We start from the raw sequence: 14502 nt of genomic DNA, 5'->3' as shown, positions 1-14502 counted from the left end.
ACTCAGCGCCCTTCGCTCAGCTACCGATGTTAAACTCTCCAGTACTTTGCCCACGACAGAGCCCGCCTTCCTTACCAGCTTATTAAGACGTGAGGCGTCCCTCTTCTTAATGCTTCCTCCCCAACACGCCACCACAAAGAAGAGGGCGCTCTCCACAACTGACCTATAGAACATCTTCAGCATCTCACTACAGACATTGAATGACGCCAACCTTCTTAGGAAGTACAGTCGACTCTGTGCCTTCCTGCACAAGGCATCTGTGTTGGCAGTCCAGTCTAGCTTCTCGTCTAACTGTACTCCCAGATACTTGTAGGTCTTAACCTGCTCCACACATTCTCCATTAATGATCACTGGCTCCATATGATACTCCACATTATACAATCTACACTTCTTCATTTAGTCTGCTTTTGCCATTTTGGTATAGATTAATGATCACGCTCAATTGCCTATTGTTTAAGTCCATCCTCAAGGACTGCAATGACATTATCACAGCTCAGGGAAAACCTGACTCTCTGCCTGAAGGTACATAAAGTGGGGCAGTGATATCTCAGTTGGGTCGTGGGCAAGAGAAAATTGGTGAAGACCTTTCAAAAAAAAAGGCAGATTCTGAACTTTACCCCATTGAATGCCCCTACCCTAGTTCAAAGGAATGGTGTCACTGTGTGATTATGGGAATCGTACTAGCTAACACTATACCATAGTAGTGAATGGCAATAATATGCGGGCCAGACCCGGAAATAACAATTTCTTCAGTCCATATTTCTCATGATATACCAAATACAGAAGTGTCATATTGCTTTTCAACATCTATAGGGTGCTTTGATCAAAGTCTAAAAGAACAGTGGGTTAGCAAGAGATGAGATAATGATGTGATCAATGTAATCAATTATGAGGCACTAAGGATCAAATGCTTATAATAAGTACGTAATTCAGTTCCTAAATTAAGCCTGCAATCCCTCAGCTGCTCCCCTTACCTCCAAACGCCCCCCCCCCCACCCACCATTTTTCTTTATTGCCCGCTGCTTTTAGCCCTTTAGATTTTAACATTTAACAGGAACAAGCCAAGACTTCGATAAGAGAAACTCAAAGTTAAGTTGTTCTGATAGCAGGAGTAGATAATATGTTCCTTTCTACATTCACACTATGTATGCTGATTGGCCTCCTTGCATGGAAGGCAAACACTGAATATGAGTGACTCTCTGCCTTACCACCTTGCCATTTTGGCAACTTTATTTTTCCACAATAGGGCTCTGGAAAGTATTAGTCTGGTGTATTAACAGTGACTGTATAATACCAGGCAATTTCAGAGCAAAAAGCATCTCAACCAGCTCCTGGTCCCAGGATCTGCTCCATAGCTGATGCTGCATTCACATTGCAGATACTCAGTGAGTTCATCAGGATTATGCTCAGTACTCAACACCCTGTAAGAGCTGGGTACATCATGCAAGCAGGTGCAGGTACTAAACACCCACATAACTACAGCCAGTCTGAGGAGGTATGTACTTACCAGTCAGACCCACTCCTTCAATCCAAACGAATGTTTCGACCTGAAACGTCAACCCTCTATCTCACAACACAGACACTGCCCAATCCGGAGTTCCTCCAGCATTTTGTTTTTCAATCCAGATTCCAGCATTTACAGTCTTTAGTGTCACTTTCTTTCTACTTCCCCAGCATTGCCCTGTCAGCTGAGAAACTGCAATGGTCAGTGAAGATGGGAGACCAGAGGCAGGACCTGCTTTCTCCTAGCACCAGTGACCCAGGTTCAGTCCTGATCTCCACTGCTGTCTGTGTGGAGTTTGCAGTATCTCCATATGACAGTGAGAATTTATTCCCACATCCCCAAAGACTTGCCAGTTGAGGGGTGGATCCTAGGGAATTATTGGGAACATGGGGGAATAAGATGGGAAAGTGTAGGTAAGGGTCAGCAGGGACTCGTTGGGCTGAAGGGCCTGTGGTATGTGACCACCTAGCCCTTCTGTTTACCCAGATGTTGGGCGGTCTGAGGACCCAGTATGCAGCTAGCGTGCGTTCCCTGCCTCGGTTCTTGGTCCTCCAAAATCATCCGCCTGGAATTTCAACTGGAGGTGGCGGAGGGTGGACTTAAGATTTTTGAAGAAGAGCTGTCTTAAATTTAATTGGCTTTGATTGTGTGACTATAGTAGATGAAGATTATTCCATGCTTTAATTGTATGGGCGAAGAATGAATTGCTGTACACATCTAACTTGGTAGTTAGTTTTTCAAATTGAAATTAGTGCCCTGGTCTGCTCCTAATAGGTTTGGGTTTGGTGTAGTATTGGTAGTCTATGTCAAGCTGACCATTTAACATTTTGTAAAAACAGGTCAGACGCTGTGCTTCACGTCTATCTTGCAGAGTTCCACTTTAATGAATTCAAAAGTTGGGTAACACTGGCTTCTCTCTCATAGGTATTTGTGGCAAATCGGCTGCCTGTCTTTGGACTCTCTCGATGGAAGTAGTGTTTTTGTTTGTGTATGGGTCCCACGCAGCAGCTGCATATTCCAGATGAGACCTAACAAGGGTTCTCTCTGACGGAAGTTGAACAACGATGTTTCAGCTAGGCCTAAAACACCACGGAGTGGAGCTGGGCCTGAGGCCCATGGCAGCGGCCTGCGCTGCTCGTCCGAGTCCGCGGCCGCCCTCACACATGCAGCTGACCTCGGTGTCACCGGTAGTCCCCGCCCCCAGGTAAATGACCAATCGAGAACGGGAGAATCACCCCGTTTTCCCCTGGGTGCTAACCGAGCCGACAGAAACTCATCATTGGAGATGGAGGGGTGGTGAGGTGTGGTCGATGGGGGCAGCTGGCTGGAAGGATCTGGATGAATTAATGGGAATGCGAGAGGAGTAAAGTGGGATTGGTGTAAATGGATGTTTGGGAGTCAACACGAACTCGATGGGTTGAAGGGAAACAGATGCATCTTTGGAAAGGAGAGCAGCTTGTGAGATTCACTCACTTCACTCTCGGGGCGCCACTGGCGCGGCTTTTATCCACAGCGTTCACTTTGCAGATCATTTTCGTGAACGAGTGAGAGTGGAGTGGCGGATTAGAGTGCGCTGGGACACGACTCCAGGACTGCCCGTGAGTATAAGTCTCCGATATCTCCCTTATAAGCACGTTGCTGGGCCAAACCCATTGCCCTGCAGATGCAGATTGCTCAGCTAGAAGTAAGGAACGACCAAGGACTGAGGTTTTGAAAGACGTTTTAGTTGTATGTGATTTCCAGAGAGCTACACCTACAATCTCTCTCCACAATTACTGGAAAACGCGGATTTTCCTGATATACATTCTTTCTGAAGATTGATACGATGCTGGGGATAGAATCAAACTGATTAATTGTACAAATTCGTGATGAATTAATCATGTATGGCGGCTTCCTGCCGCGTTTCCTTAGCTACTGCGACTGCTCGAGTGCTTGAAACCCAGCAGGGTTCCCATTTAAAACAAATACAGGAAATGCTGAAAATATTCGGATCACCCCAAAAGTGTGGGAAGAGTTTCGGGCTGTCCTAGGGATAATGAGATAGGAAGGAGCACTCTATTCATATAGGAATATGTAAATATCCTTTTCTGCCATCATAAACGAGAAGGAAAATTCATATATTTTTGTATAACAGAGTACAAATTGTAAAGTAAACGAAAATCGAAAAACTGCAATTGCTGGAAATCTGAAAAAAAAATCAAAGGAAATGTTGGAAAACACTCACAGGTCAGGGAGTGGTTGTGGGGAGAGAAACTATAGACGCTGCCTGGCCTGCTGCGTTCCACCAGCATTTTGTGTGTTGTTAGAATGTTTTAAGTACCGGTACTTGAGTTTCGCTTCTACCCACCTCCGTTTTAGTGCTGAACTTTGCCCTGTTTTCCCGGTTGTCTCCCTCTGGGCCTTACTGTTTTTCTTGGGGGGGAAAACATACACATACTAGGTGCAGTGGCTCAACCAAATGGAGATGGTTACAAAATTTTGTTTAAAATTAATGATTTAAGAACCTACCACTCCATCCAAATTGTATGCTAACATCTTTTGTGCTCCTGGTCTAACAAATAACGTTCTTTAGTGTCTGAGACGATTGTCCAGGCGGAAGGTTGTAATAATCGTCTGGATTCCGACAGCTCAGGGCAGTTTTCTTTCCGCTCCTTGCTTGAATCACTGTACTCGAGGTGAGACAGAGGTGGACATCTGGGCAGGAGTATGTACCGCACCCGCCTGATCTTCCAGAGATACGGAACAGCGTAGCTCACAGGTTCCACCCGGACGCTTGTCCGACTCCCGGCGTCTCGGCCGGCACTTCCCAGCGCAGTGTTGTTTGACTGTTGTTTGGCCGAGTGTGCAGGACAATACAAGACAGTTGACTGGAGATTCTGCAGCTTCCAGCACAGGCGCGGCGACATACACCTGCAAACTTCCAACGGTAGGCGGAGGGATAACGCTGGCGTAGTAAATGCCACAGTAAGCCAGATGCTCTGACTGAATGGAATAGATTTGCAGGGTGGGACCCATCAGATTACTCTTTCATTGAGCGGCCAGATGTGCGATGGGCCGAACGTCCGCTTTCTATAATAGTATTTTGTCCTTTACTGTATTTATTGCGCAGCTGCTCTCCTCCCGCCCTTTGCTAGTGTCCACAGAGCAGAACGTACCACCGATGAAAATGTTGCGATATTTGAAATACTCTAGGATAGAGCGTCATCACAATACTTGAAGGATAAATATTTACCCGCTAGGATTCAAAGGTTGGTTATTGCCAAGTAAGGTATTGGACGACGATATTAATACCTCCCTTAAATGAACTTATCTCCACTGACATTATGGAAGCAAGCGTGCATGCATCACCAAAAAACTTGGATTTCTTATTAGATTGGAAACAATCAGCCTGAATTAGCAAAAGGAGAGCGTTACAATCAGTTCTGCGGCCGATTCCGGTGAAGTGTTACTGACCAAAACAGCTCGCAAGGAGCTCTTGTCCTGGGACAGAACCCGAAATCTCTACCGAGAACTGTTTCCCCGCTGATAAGCCAAGAAAACTGCTTATTCCCCTCCCCTCCCAAGAGCAACATGAGTTCTTAGCATTAACAGCGGCAGCGATTTTAAAAAAGATAACTTGAAACAGATTTACAGAAACAGACAGTTTTCGGCTTGGCGAGAGAGTACGTACCACGGTTGATTTTAGTTGACCTTCGCTGTCCAGAATAGGGTGGAGTTTGTGGACCACGGGCACACACCGGGCAGAGGTAAACAACAAACAAACGACGCCAACTAGTTGCAGAGTTGGGAAACCCTGGAGCGAAGTATTCGGACTCATCCTGTGCTCCAAGTAAATAATGAAATCAAAGGAGTCGCTTTATCTCCAGACGATTCAGTTCAGGGGATGACAGTGCAGACATTTCCACGGGAAAGAACAGCAACAGAAACGCATTCTGAACATCCACACTCTTTGCGGTCACCTGGTATCCAGCCCTTCCTTTTACTGACTTGGGGAGTGACTGGGAGCCTTCGGAATGGCAGGGCTGTGTTTGGCTGCGAGGAAACTGTAATAAGGAAACAAATATGAACCAACAGTGGTTATTAGCGCCACCCATCAGCCCACCGGCTAACGGGGATGGCGAGAACCCGCCCAGATTGCACTTAAAAGGGCAATGGCTCAGTGTTTGGTGGATTTTTGTTGGCGAAAGATTAAACATTATAACATTAAAATGAATAATTTAATCTTCCCGAATCTGTAGAGAGCCTTCAAATGATATCTGTATGAATTGTGTACACAACTCCTCATTTCTGCCATATTCTTGAATGTCTTTGGTAAACAAAAGTCCCGGGTACAGATTTGAAGCCTTCATTTAGTCTCACATTTTCACCTCGTTCTGCGTGTAGAATTTCACTTCTTTAAGATCGGGCTGAACTTCCATTCTTCTTGATCCTCAAAAGCAGGAGCGGAGTTACTTCCCGCCCAGCCAGGTTCCCTCAGTAATGTGTCTCGTACCGTAATATTCTGGAGTTTGGGAAGTACGCCCCGGTTTATGTCATCTTGCCGCGTAATTTAATTCTTACCACGCCAGAACTTCGCAGGGTTTCAGCTGGGGTCTAACTCGGGAATTTATACCCAAATGTTAGCATTTTTTAAACGCTTATCTGGATTTAAGACTTCCAGATCCTTCTTCTCCTCCCCCCCCCCCCACACTTTCCGTGGGGTTCGTTGACACTTTATTCCCTTGTCCACTCGTCCCTCCTCACTGTCCTCGCTCCTAGCACAGAAGGCGGGTATTTCCTGGTAGCCACTCATGTCAACTGGACTTATTTCCATTCTGACATGTCGGTTCACGGTCTCCTCTGCTGGCACGATGAGGCCATACTCAGGTTCGAGGCGCAGTACCTCATACTGCGTTTTGTGTAGTTTCTAACCTGATAGCATGAACACCGATTCTTTAACATCCGTTAATTTCACCACCTCCACTACTCTTTCCATTTCCCATACCGGCTCCCCTCTCGCCGCTTTTCATTTGCCCAACATCCACCCCCCCCCCCCCCCCGTCGTCCCTCCTTCTCTTTCTTCCATGGTTTACTGCTTTGTCAGATTCCTCTGGGCCCTGTGGCCAAATTTGCGGACGATACGAAGATAGGTGGAGGGGCAGGTAGTGTAGAGGAAGCAAGGCTTACAGCAGGACTTACATAGTGTGCAAATGGAATAGTATTGGTATGGTCGTACAGTTTGGAAGGAGGAATAAAACGGGGAGACAGTTCAAAAATCCTACTGCAAAGGGACTTGGGAGACCTCGCGCAGGATTTCCTGGAAATTAATTTGCAGGTTGAGTCGGTGGTGAGGAAGGGAATATACAATGTTAATATTCATTTCGCCAGAACTGGAATACAAAAGCAAATGCGTAATTCTCAAGCTTTACGAGGCATTAGTGAAACGCTTGTAATTTTGTGCGCCTTATTTAAGGATGTGCTGACATTGAAGAGGGTGCAGAGGAGTTTCACGAGAATGACTCCAGGCATGAAAAGCTCTGGGCCTTTACTCGGTGGAATTTAGATGAAGGCAAAATTTTTGAGACCTATCGACTGTTGAAAGGTCTAGCTAAAATGCAGGTGGAAAGGATGTTTCCTATGGTAGAGGAAGTCTAGAATCAGAGGGCACAACCTCAATAGAGGGCAGTGGATCAGTGGAATTCGTTGGCACAGGTAGCTGTGCAAACCAGGTCACTGGGTGTACCTCTGGCTGAGTTTGATGGGTTCTTCATTAGTAAAGGCGTGGAAGATGGGGGATAAAGCAAGAAAATGGAGGCGAGAGGGAAATGAATCAGCCATAATGAAATGGGGCAAATGGCCTAATCTGCTCCCATGGCTTATGATCTCTTCCAGCTATCACCTCCCAGCTTAATTCACTCATCATTACTTGATTTGAACTATATCCTGCCAGTTCCCCCACGCCACTTCACTCCAGGCCTGATGCAGGGTCTCGGCTTCATTCCCCACCAGGGATGTGGCCTGACTTGACTTCCAACAATATTTTGTGTTATAGACTACTGCTCTTTATTCATCATTAACATTATGATCAACAGTTTCTGTAGCCACCATGACGTGATAACCATTACATGTTAACATGTCTGTCCCTTCACCACCGTTTCCTCCACACACAATGGCTCTAAGTTTCCACACCGCATAAGCACCGTTTGACGGTCTCACATCGGCGCGCATTGAAATGCATTTGCAACACTTTGGCATATTCCTCGAGGCCTGTGGCGGCCAATGTGTAAACAACTTTGGTACCTCAAGAAGCCCTGGCTGAACAATGAAGTGCGCTCCCTACTAGAAGCCCGAGATGCTGCCTTCAAGTCCAGTGATAGAACAACTTAAAGCAGCTGGGGAAACCTTATCTTAGGCGTCAAGAGGGCAGCAGACGCATACACACACACAGAGAAACACCTGTCCGATAACTAGCCCCGGCGGGGTATGTGCCAGGGCATCAAGGACGTCACTAACTACGCAAGGAAAACAGCATAGACTGTACCGATCGCTAAAACGCTTCGAGGCATGCAACGCAACGCCAGTCACGAAATCTTACCACCAAACCCCACCACGAGCAGCCAGTCTGTAACTGCAGCAAACACGAGGGCTCTGCAGAGTCAACACCCGGGCCAGACAACATCCCAGCCTGAGTATTCAGTATGCACACCTTCACGGACATCAACACTTCACTCTTGTACCAAATAACTCTACACCTTCAGAATTAAGCGATTAACAGCCACTGACACCAATCTTCATAAAGTGATAATGACATATTAAAAACACCATTCCTGCTACATTGGACACTCACCAATATGTTTACCAACAGAACCGCCTACGTGCACCTGGCGCTGAAACACCTAGAAAACATGTCAGAATGCTGCTTCTGGATTTCAGTTCAGCATTTAACACTATTACCCCACAGCCCTTGGTGAACAAACTCCTGCACCTCAGTCTAAACACACCACTGTGCAACTAGACGTCAGATTTCCAAGCGAAAGGACCTCAGTCAGGATACACAACCACTCCTCTCCCCCCTCCCAATTCTCATCACAAGTGCCCCCAAGCCCCCCCCCCCCCCCCCCGGACTCTGTGCTGAGCCACTTGCTGTACAATATGCTCACAGTTGACTGCACGGTCAATCACATCAAGTTCGCCGATAATACTAGCGCTGGGGCTCATCGCCAAAAATGAGAGGAAGTGGAAGAGCTCGACGCCTGGTTCCAGGCAAATAACCTCTTCCTTATCGAATTCATAGGAACTCGTACCACACACGGCATCAGCGAGAGTTTCAAAATCCTGGGAGTACACAACCACTCGTGGGCACAGAGCACATCCTACACACTCGAGAAAGCTCACCAACGCGACCTTCTGAAGCTGAAGAGAGCTGGACTTTGCACATCCATACTTACATCATTCAACAGATGCACAGTGGAGAGCATCCGGACAAGCTGCATCACTGCCAGGTTACAGAAACTGCACTGTGGCTCTACAATAGGTAGTCAGAATGGCCCAATGCATCATTGGCCCCTACCTCCCAACATCAAGGACATACATAAAGGTGCTGAAAAGGGGCCAGTAATGTCATGAAGGATCCCAGTGACCCTGCTCATGGATTGTTTGTGCCAAGGAGGCTAGGTATCATCCACACCAGACTCAAAAAAGTTGCTTTCCCCAAACAGCAAGGCCCTTCAACACCTCCACCCACAACCCCACCATAGCTTTATTATTTACTGCAGGTCACCATATGTACAGCCTTGCATCACTTTATAGATTTACAATCAATATATACAAGCTAGATTTATTGTATTCTTGTGTTTTTTTTGTGCTGCATCAGATCTGGAGTAACAATTATTTCATTCTTTTACACTTGAGTACAGGAAGTGACATTGTACAAATCTTCAATCTTGAATCTATTTGCTTCACCCATTGACATTATTTTATACATGTAAATGCTGCCATCAACACAATACAAAAAAGAGCTGTTGCCTCAATTTTGGCAAAGCCAGATTCAATACTGACCTGAGTACTGTCTGTAGGTTTCCCATATGATGGTATATGAATTGATTACTGCAAGTGTAGGCTAATAGAAAAGGGATAATAGACCTGTATGAGAATAACTGCACACGTGAATGGGGCTAAGAGGGTTAATGAATTTCTCCAGTGTATCTTGCCTCCAGAAGCACCAATACTGACTGTGCTCCATTACAAGGTCCCAATGTGTGATTTTATCTTTTTATAACATCAACAAACTTGGTAATAACAGATCACCATAACTTCCTCCTGTGGCCTCACTCCATCGATTGTTTCTCTTCATCTTTAACAGACAATGGTCTCTTGTGAAGGATTGAATTCTTTCTGGTAATCAGTACAGATATACTACAACACTTTACAGCCATCCAGGTTCAATTCCTACCACTGTCTGCAAGGACTTTGCATGTTCTTCCTGTGACTGTGTGGGTTTCCTCTGGGTGTGCCAGTTTCCTCCCACATACTGCTTGTTAATTGGTAGTTGTAAATTAACACGATTACGATGGGCAGCATTCAATGTAATTTAAAACACTGCTTGCGTTGGAGGGGTGTAGGGTATTTGTTACCACTATTACTTTCTTTGCTTTGATGGAATTCAACAAAGGCACAGTCCACCTCCTCTATACCAACCGTGACACTTATTCAGTATTCAGGGGACGCACGGAAGTATTATCTTTCCTCCTGTACTCAAATGGCTTGCCCGTTGAACAAAAAGCAGTGATTTGAGTGATTTTACATATTACCATTATCCAGTTTTTAAAAGCCTCTATTGCTCGACCAAGGCACAGCATAGTTGCATAGCTTTTCGAAGGACCCATACAGCACCAGCAATGGGGGCTTAATTCCTGCTGCTGTTTGTAAGCAATCTGTATGTTCTCCCCATGACCGTGTGGGTGTCCTCTGGACCCTCCAGTTTCCTCCCACACTCCAAAGACGTATGGGTTGTTGCTATATTATGCTGGCGCTAGAAACATGCCGACACTTGCTAACTGCTCCCAGCATGTCCTCGGACCATACAGGTCAGTGACACGTGACTTATTTTTTTACTGTTTTGATTTAAACATAGAAACCTAGAAAACCTACTGCACATTAAAGGCCCTTCGGTCCACAATGCCATGCTGACCAAGTCCTTACCTTAGAAATTACCTAGGGTTACCTATAGCCCCCCCCCCCCCCCATTTTTCTAAGCACCACGTACCTATCCAGGAGCCTTTTAAAACCTTATTGTATCTGCCTTCACCACTGTCGTCGACAGCCATTCCACGCATGTGTAAATAAAGCTAATCTTTATCTTTACCCTCATTTTTAATGTTAAGTTTGTTTTAAACAAGAGTTGGTGAGGTGATCAGATATTAAGTCTGCCCTTCCTTGTGGCTCCTAAAAATCACATAGGGTCTCCTAGATTCCTCCTATAAGGTGGTGGGATGCAGAAGAGGTTAATACCTGATCCAGCCAAGAACAAGATGCATTTGATAAAATATCATTGATTATGCTGCAATAATCATAGTCACAAACAATTGGTGACCACTCAAAAACAATTGGTTATCTGAATAGCATTATAAAAATGCTAGTGTTGTCAGCTAGATTTGATTAACCATTCATTACAGCAAACAAAACAAAGATTTTGCTACAGTATATCAATGGGATTCATGACTAGTAACACCACAAATCTTACCAAAGGAAGTTTGAATGAGAAACTGTACTAAAAAATTCAACCGATGTTCTTCATTGAAGGGAATGATACCCTCTTGGAATCTGCCAAATCCAAGAACTTCTATAATTCCTGAGCAGCCAGGCAATCAACTATATTATCAATTGCCACACTCTGCAAGATGCAAGGCCTCTTGAAGAATTCTAGCCTCTTCCAATTTCTAAATGATGGAAGTAACTCAAAAGTTTAAAACCTTTCTATATTCAAAAGATAATAATCACTATTTCAAGATCATTCAGTATCAAAAACAAGGAGGAGGATGATAAACCTCCAAAGCTACAGGAAGTAGCACTGATGTAAAAGATTTAAAGTAACAAGGACAGAAAACTTCACACCTTTGCCACAGGGATATTTTGAACCCATGAGCAAAAACATAAGTGATTCTGGCACAAACACCATTTAAAAATGGGAGCATAATTTTAAAGAATACAAATGCTTTCTACAAATCAAGACTACCTGCCCAAACACTTCCCTTTCACAGGATGATGATAAAGGAAGATTTTGATAGTTTATGAGTGATATTCACTGTCCATGTATCAATACTAACGAAAACCTCAGAACGTGTAATGCAGCATCACCTAGTAATTCTCATAAAATTTAGCCAATACATCAAATTTTAAGTCACTGCCTATAGAAACATTTTTTTTAAAAACCAGAACAAAATGTTTCCTCCCACATTCCAGAGACGTACAGTTCAGTAGGTTAACTGGTCACACAAGTGTAATTGGGCAGTGTGGACTCGAGGTTAGAAGAGCCTGTTACTATGCTGCATCTCAAACTATAAACAAAAACTACTGCTGGGCTAAAGTAGAAGCAATAAAGTTGCAGTGTGCACAATATACAGTCAGCCCATAACCACACAGCCTGCCACTGAGGGTTCCCAAATGAGCTACATCATTGCCTCTTCCCTTCAGCCTCTTCATAGCAAGCACTAAATGTCATTCATTTTCTAAACGCAACCAAGAAAATCAAAGCATGCAAGCCACACAAAAAACAAATCTGCACTAAATAGTCAACTATTTTCTTAAATACTAGAGTTAGCTCAAATTTCCAACAGCAACCAGAGGGCATCAGGCATCACCAGGATAGCTGGGGAAGGGGCAAAGAAATTCAACCTCAAAAACATTTTTCAAATAATGAAATGAAAGGAGCTGCCAACCCCTGCCCAGACAAGACAGCCATTACAAATGAAAAAGCAAAACCACTAAAATTAGAACATAGCAGCTAATGCAAAGCCAGGATTATTAAATAATTATTAAATTATTTTGAAGTCTCATTGATGATCTATATTATAATTCATTTTATATCAATCAGCAGATGAACTACATGAAATCAGCAAAATTTAGTAAATAGCCACACTTAATGCTACAGGACATTAGAAACCAAACCACTGGACACACATTTTTATTGCAGATTTAAAGTCAACGGAAAGAGCAACATGTTTAGTATCCATAATTAAAACTCAAGACTAAACTTCAACTGAATGTATGCAGTCACATTTTCACAGCTTAAAAATCTATCAATACAGGTAAGGTTTCAATACTACCCAAGATGACAATATAATGAACCAGTTTCATACAAGTATACTGCTTACATGAAATGAACAGCTATGCTGATGCTATTAACCGATCGGGAGTAGTCAAAGACAAGTCAATGTAGAGGCAAATTATTAAAAATTGTTTAATCTTCATCTTCAAATACATAGTGAAAAAGTACATTACATTGCATCAATGGTAAAGCACCACTAAAAAAATCTTGTAGCTCAGATGCTTTCAGTAAGGCCTGTCGCGTCGATCCATTCTGTGATCACTTCTGAAATTTAAAACAAAGCCCACTTGAGTTATACAGTTTTATTGCTGAATCATCAACTTCCTGTCCAGGCATTACCTGAACTGCACCAGAGACCCACAATCTGAAATCTTTACTTGCCAATTACTTTTAAAAATCAGTATTTATTGCCCATCTCTGAAGGTGATGGCAAGACACCTTCAAATTGCTAGTTCTTCTGAAGATGCCCCCTACAAACAGCTAAATAGCAAGTTCCAGAATTTAATCCAACAATATTCCAAGGATGGTGTTAGAACGTGAAGGTGTGATCATTTTCCTGCACCTACCGCAGAATAGTTTAGCTATTCATTAAAACTGAGATCAGCCATGATCTCAGAATGGTGGTGCAGGCTCAAAGGGCCGAATGGTCTACTTCTGTACCTATTGTCTATTGTCTAAAACCCATAAATGCCTCAAGCTTTGCAAATCAAAAGGGAAGTCAGCATTAGCATGCAGCTTTAGACCAAAAGTCACGGGAGAGAAAGAAAAAATAAATCAGTAGATTCCAAAATAGTTGAATGACAAGACACATCTATATCATTAAACCATGCAGGGTAATCGAGTGGGGAAGAGAAGACAAAGAAAACAAAAAGCATTTGTGTATACCTTCCTCCACCCATTTTTCCAGAACCGAAACCATGATCTCCACCTCTACCCCCACGGCCCCTGAATCCACTTCTGCCACGATATTCTGGGGGGGGGGAGAGAGGAGAGAGAAGGAAAAAAGTCATCTTTTAAAGTAACTGGGACTTTTCAAATCACTTAGGATTGAAATAATAACCTGAAACAAGTTTCAACACTTGACCATTATGAATCCCAAGCAGATAAACTTTTAAGACTGAAATAATTATTGTATACTGAAATACCCAGTTTCCAAATTCATCCAGTAATACATACCACCACCACCTCCACCATCCACTCTGGGTGTTCTGCACTGGTTGCATTCATTTCTCCATGAGAAATTGACATTACCACAAGATCTAGGAAACAAAATTTTAAAGTACCTCAACAGCCGATGTGATAAGAGCACATCTCAATTCAATTTCAAGTCATATTCACAAGCTAGTCCAGGTGATCAATACAAGACAAATTCTGAAAGTTCAACATAACTTACAGATTTGGGCAAGTCCAATCATCACCTCTCGGACCACCACCACCACCACCACCACCACGAAAACCACGACCGTGTCCTCTACCCATATGGCCACCTGGGGAAAAAAACGTACCCATTGTTAATCATATGCAAATTTATCCGACATTTGTAAAAGCAGTTTTGTCAACTAGAAGTACCTCCACGACCACCTCTGCCACCTCGCACGAACTCTGATCGCCTTGTTGCGAATGAAACTTTTATTATGTTTCCATGGAAATCCTTCCCTGAAAAATTTGCAACATCAGTTTAGCAAAGCTATGA

The 14502-nt window shown here is 43.8% G+C and overlaps 2 protein-coding genes across 5 annotated transcripts in view; both read right to left on the bottom strand.

Annotated features, from left to right (window-relative positions):
- The window catches only part of mmp28 (matrix metallopeptidase 28), an 88324-nt gene extending 82780 nt beyond the window's left edge, over positions 1-5544 (bottom strand). The window contains exon 1 of one of the 2 annotated variants that reach the window (XM_073053789.1): positions 5175-5544. In XM_073053789.1, the coding sequence (XP_072909890.1) occupies positions 5175-5321 (147 nt within the window). In that variant the 5' untranslated portion in view covers positions 5322-5544. Of the gene's footprint in view, positions 1-4012; positions 4199-5174 lie in introns of those variants that run through there. The other variant, XM_073053790.1, reaches the window with a different exon arrangement.
- Positions 5545-12927: 7383 nt separating this feature from the next.
- The window catches only part of taf15 (TAF15 RNA polymerase II, TATA box binding protein (TBP)-associated factor), a 33301-nt gene continuing 31726 nt past the window's right edge, over positions 12928-14502 (bottom strand). For all 3 annotated transcript variants that reach the window (XM_073053786.1, XM_073053787.1, XM_073053788.1), the window contains 5 exons: positions 14379-14465; positions 14203-14296; positions 13986-14068; positions 13695-13779; positions 12928-13073 (listed from right to left, as the gene is read on the bottom strand). In XM_073053786.1, coding sequence (XP_072909887.1) covers positions 13034-13073; positions 13695-13779; positions 13986-14068; positions 14203-14296; positions 14379-14465 — 389 coding nt within the window. In that variant the 3' untranslated portion in view covers positions 12928-13033. The remainder of the gene's footprint in view (positions 13074-13694; positions 13780-13985; positions 14069-14202; positions 14297-14378; positions 14466-14502) is intronic.

Source organism: Hemitrygon akajei, chromosome 8 (genome assembly GCF_048418815.1).
Source record: "Hemitrygon akajei chromosome 8, sHemAka1.3, whole genome shotgun sequence".
Lineage (NCBI taxonomy): Eukaryota > Metazoa > Chordata > Chondrichthyes > Myliobatiformes > Dasyatidae > Hemitrygon > Hemitrygon akajei.
The sequence above is the reverse complement of the archived record's forward strand: the minus strand, read 5'-3'. Positions and strand labels throughout refer to the sequence as shown.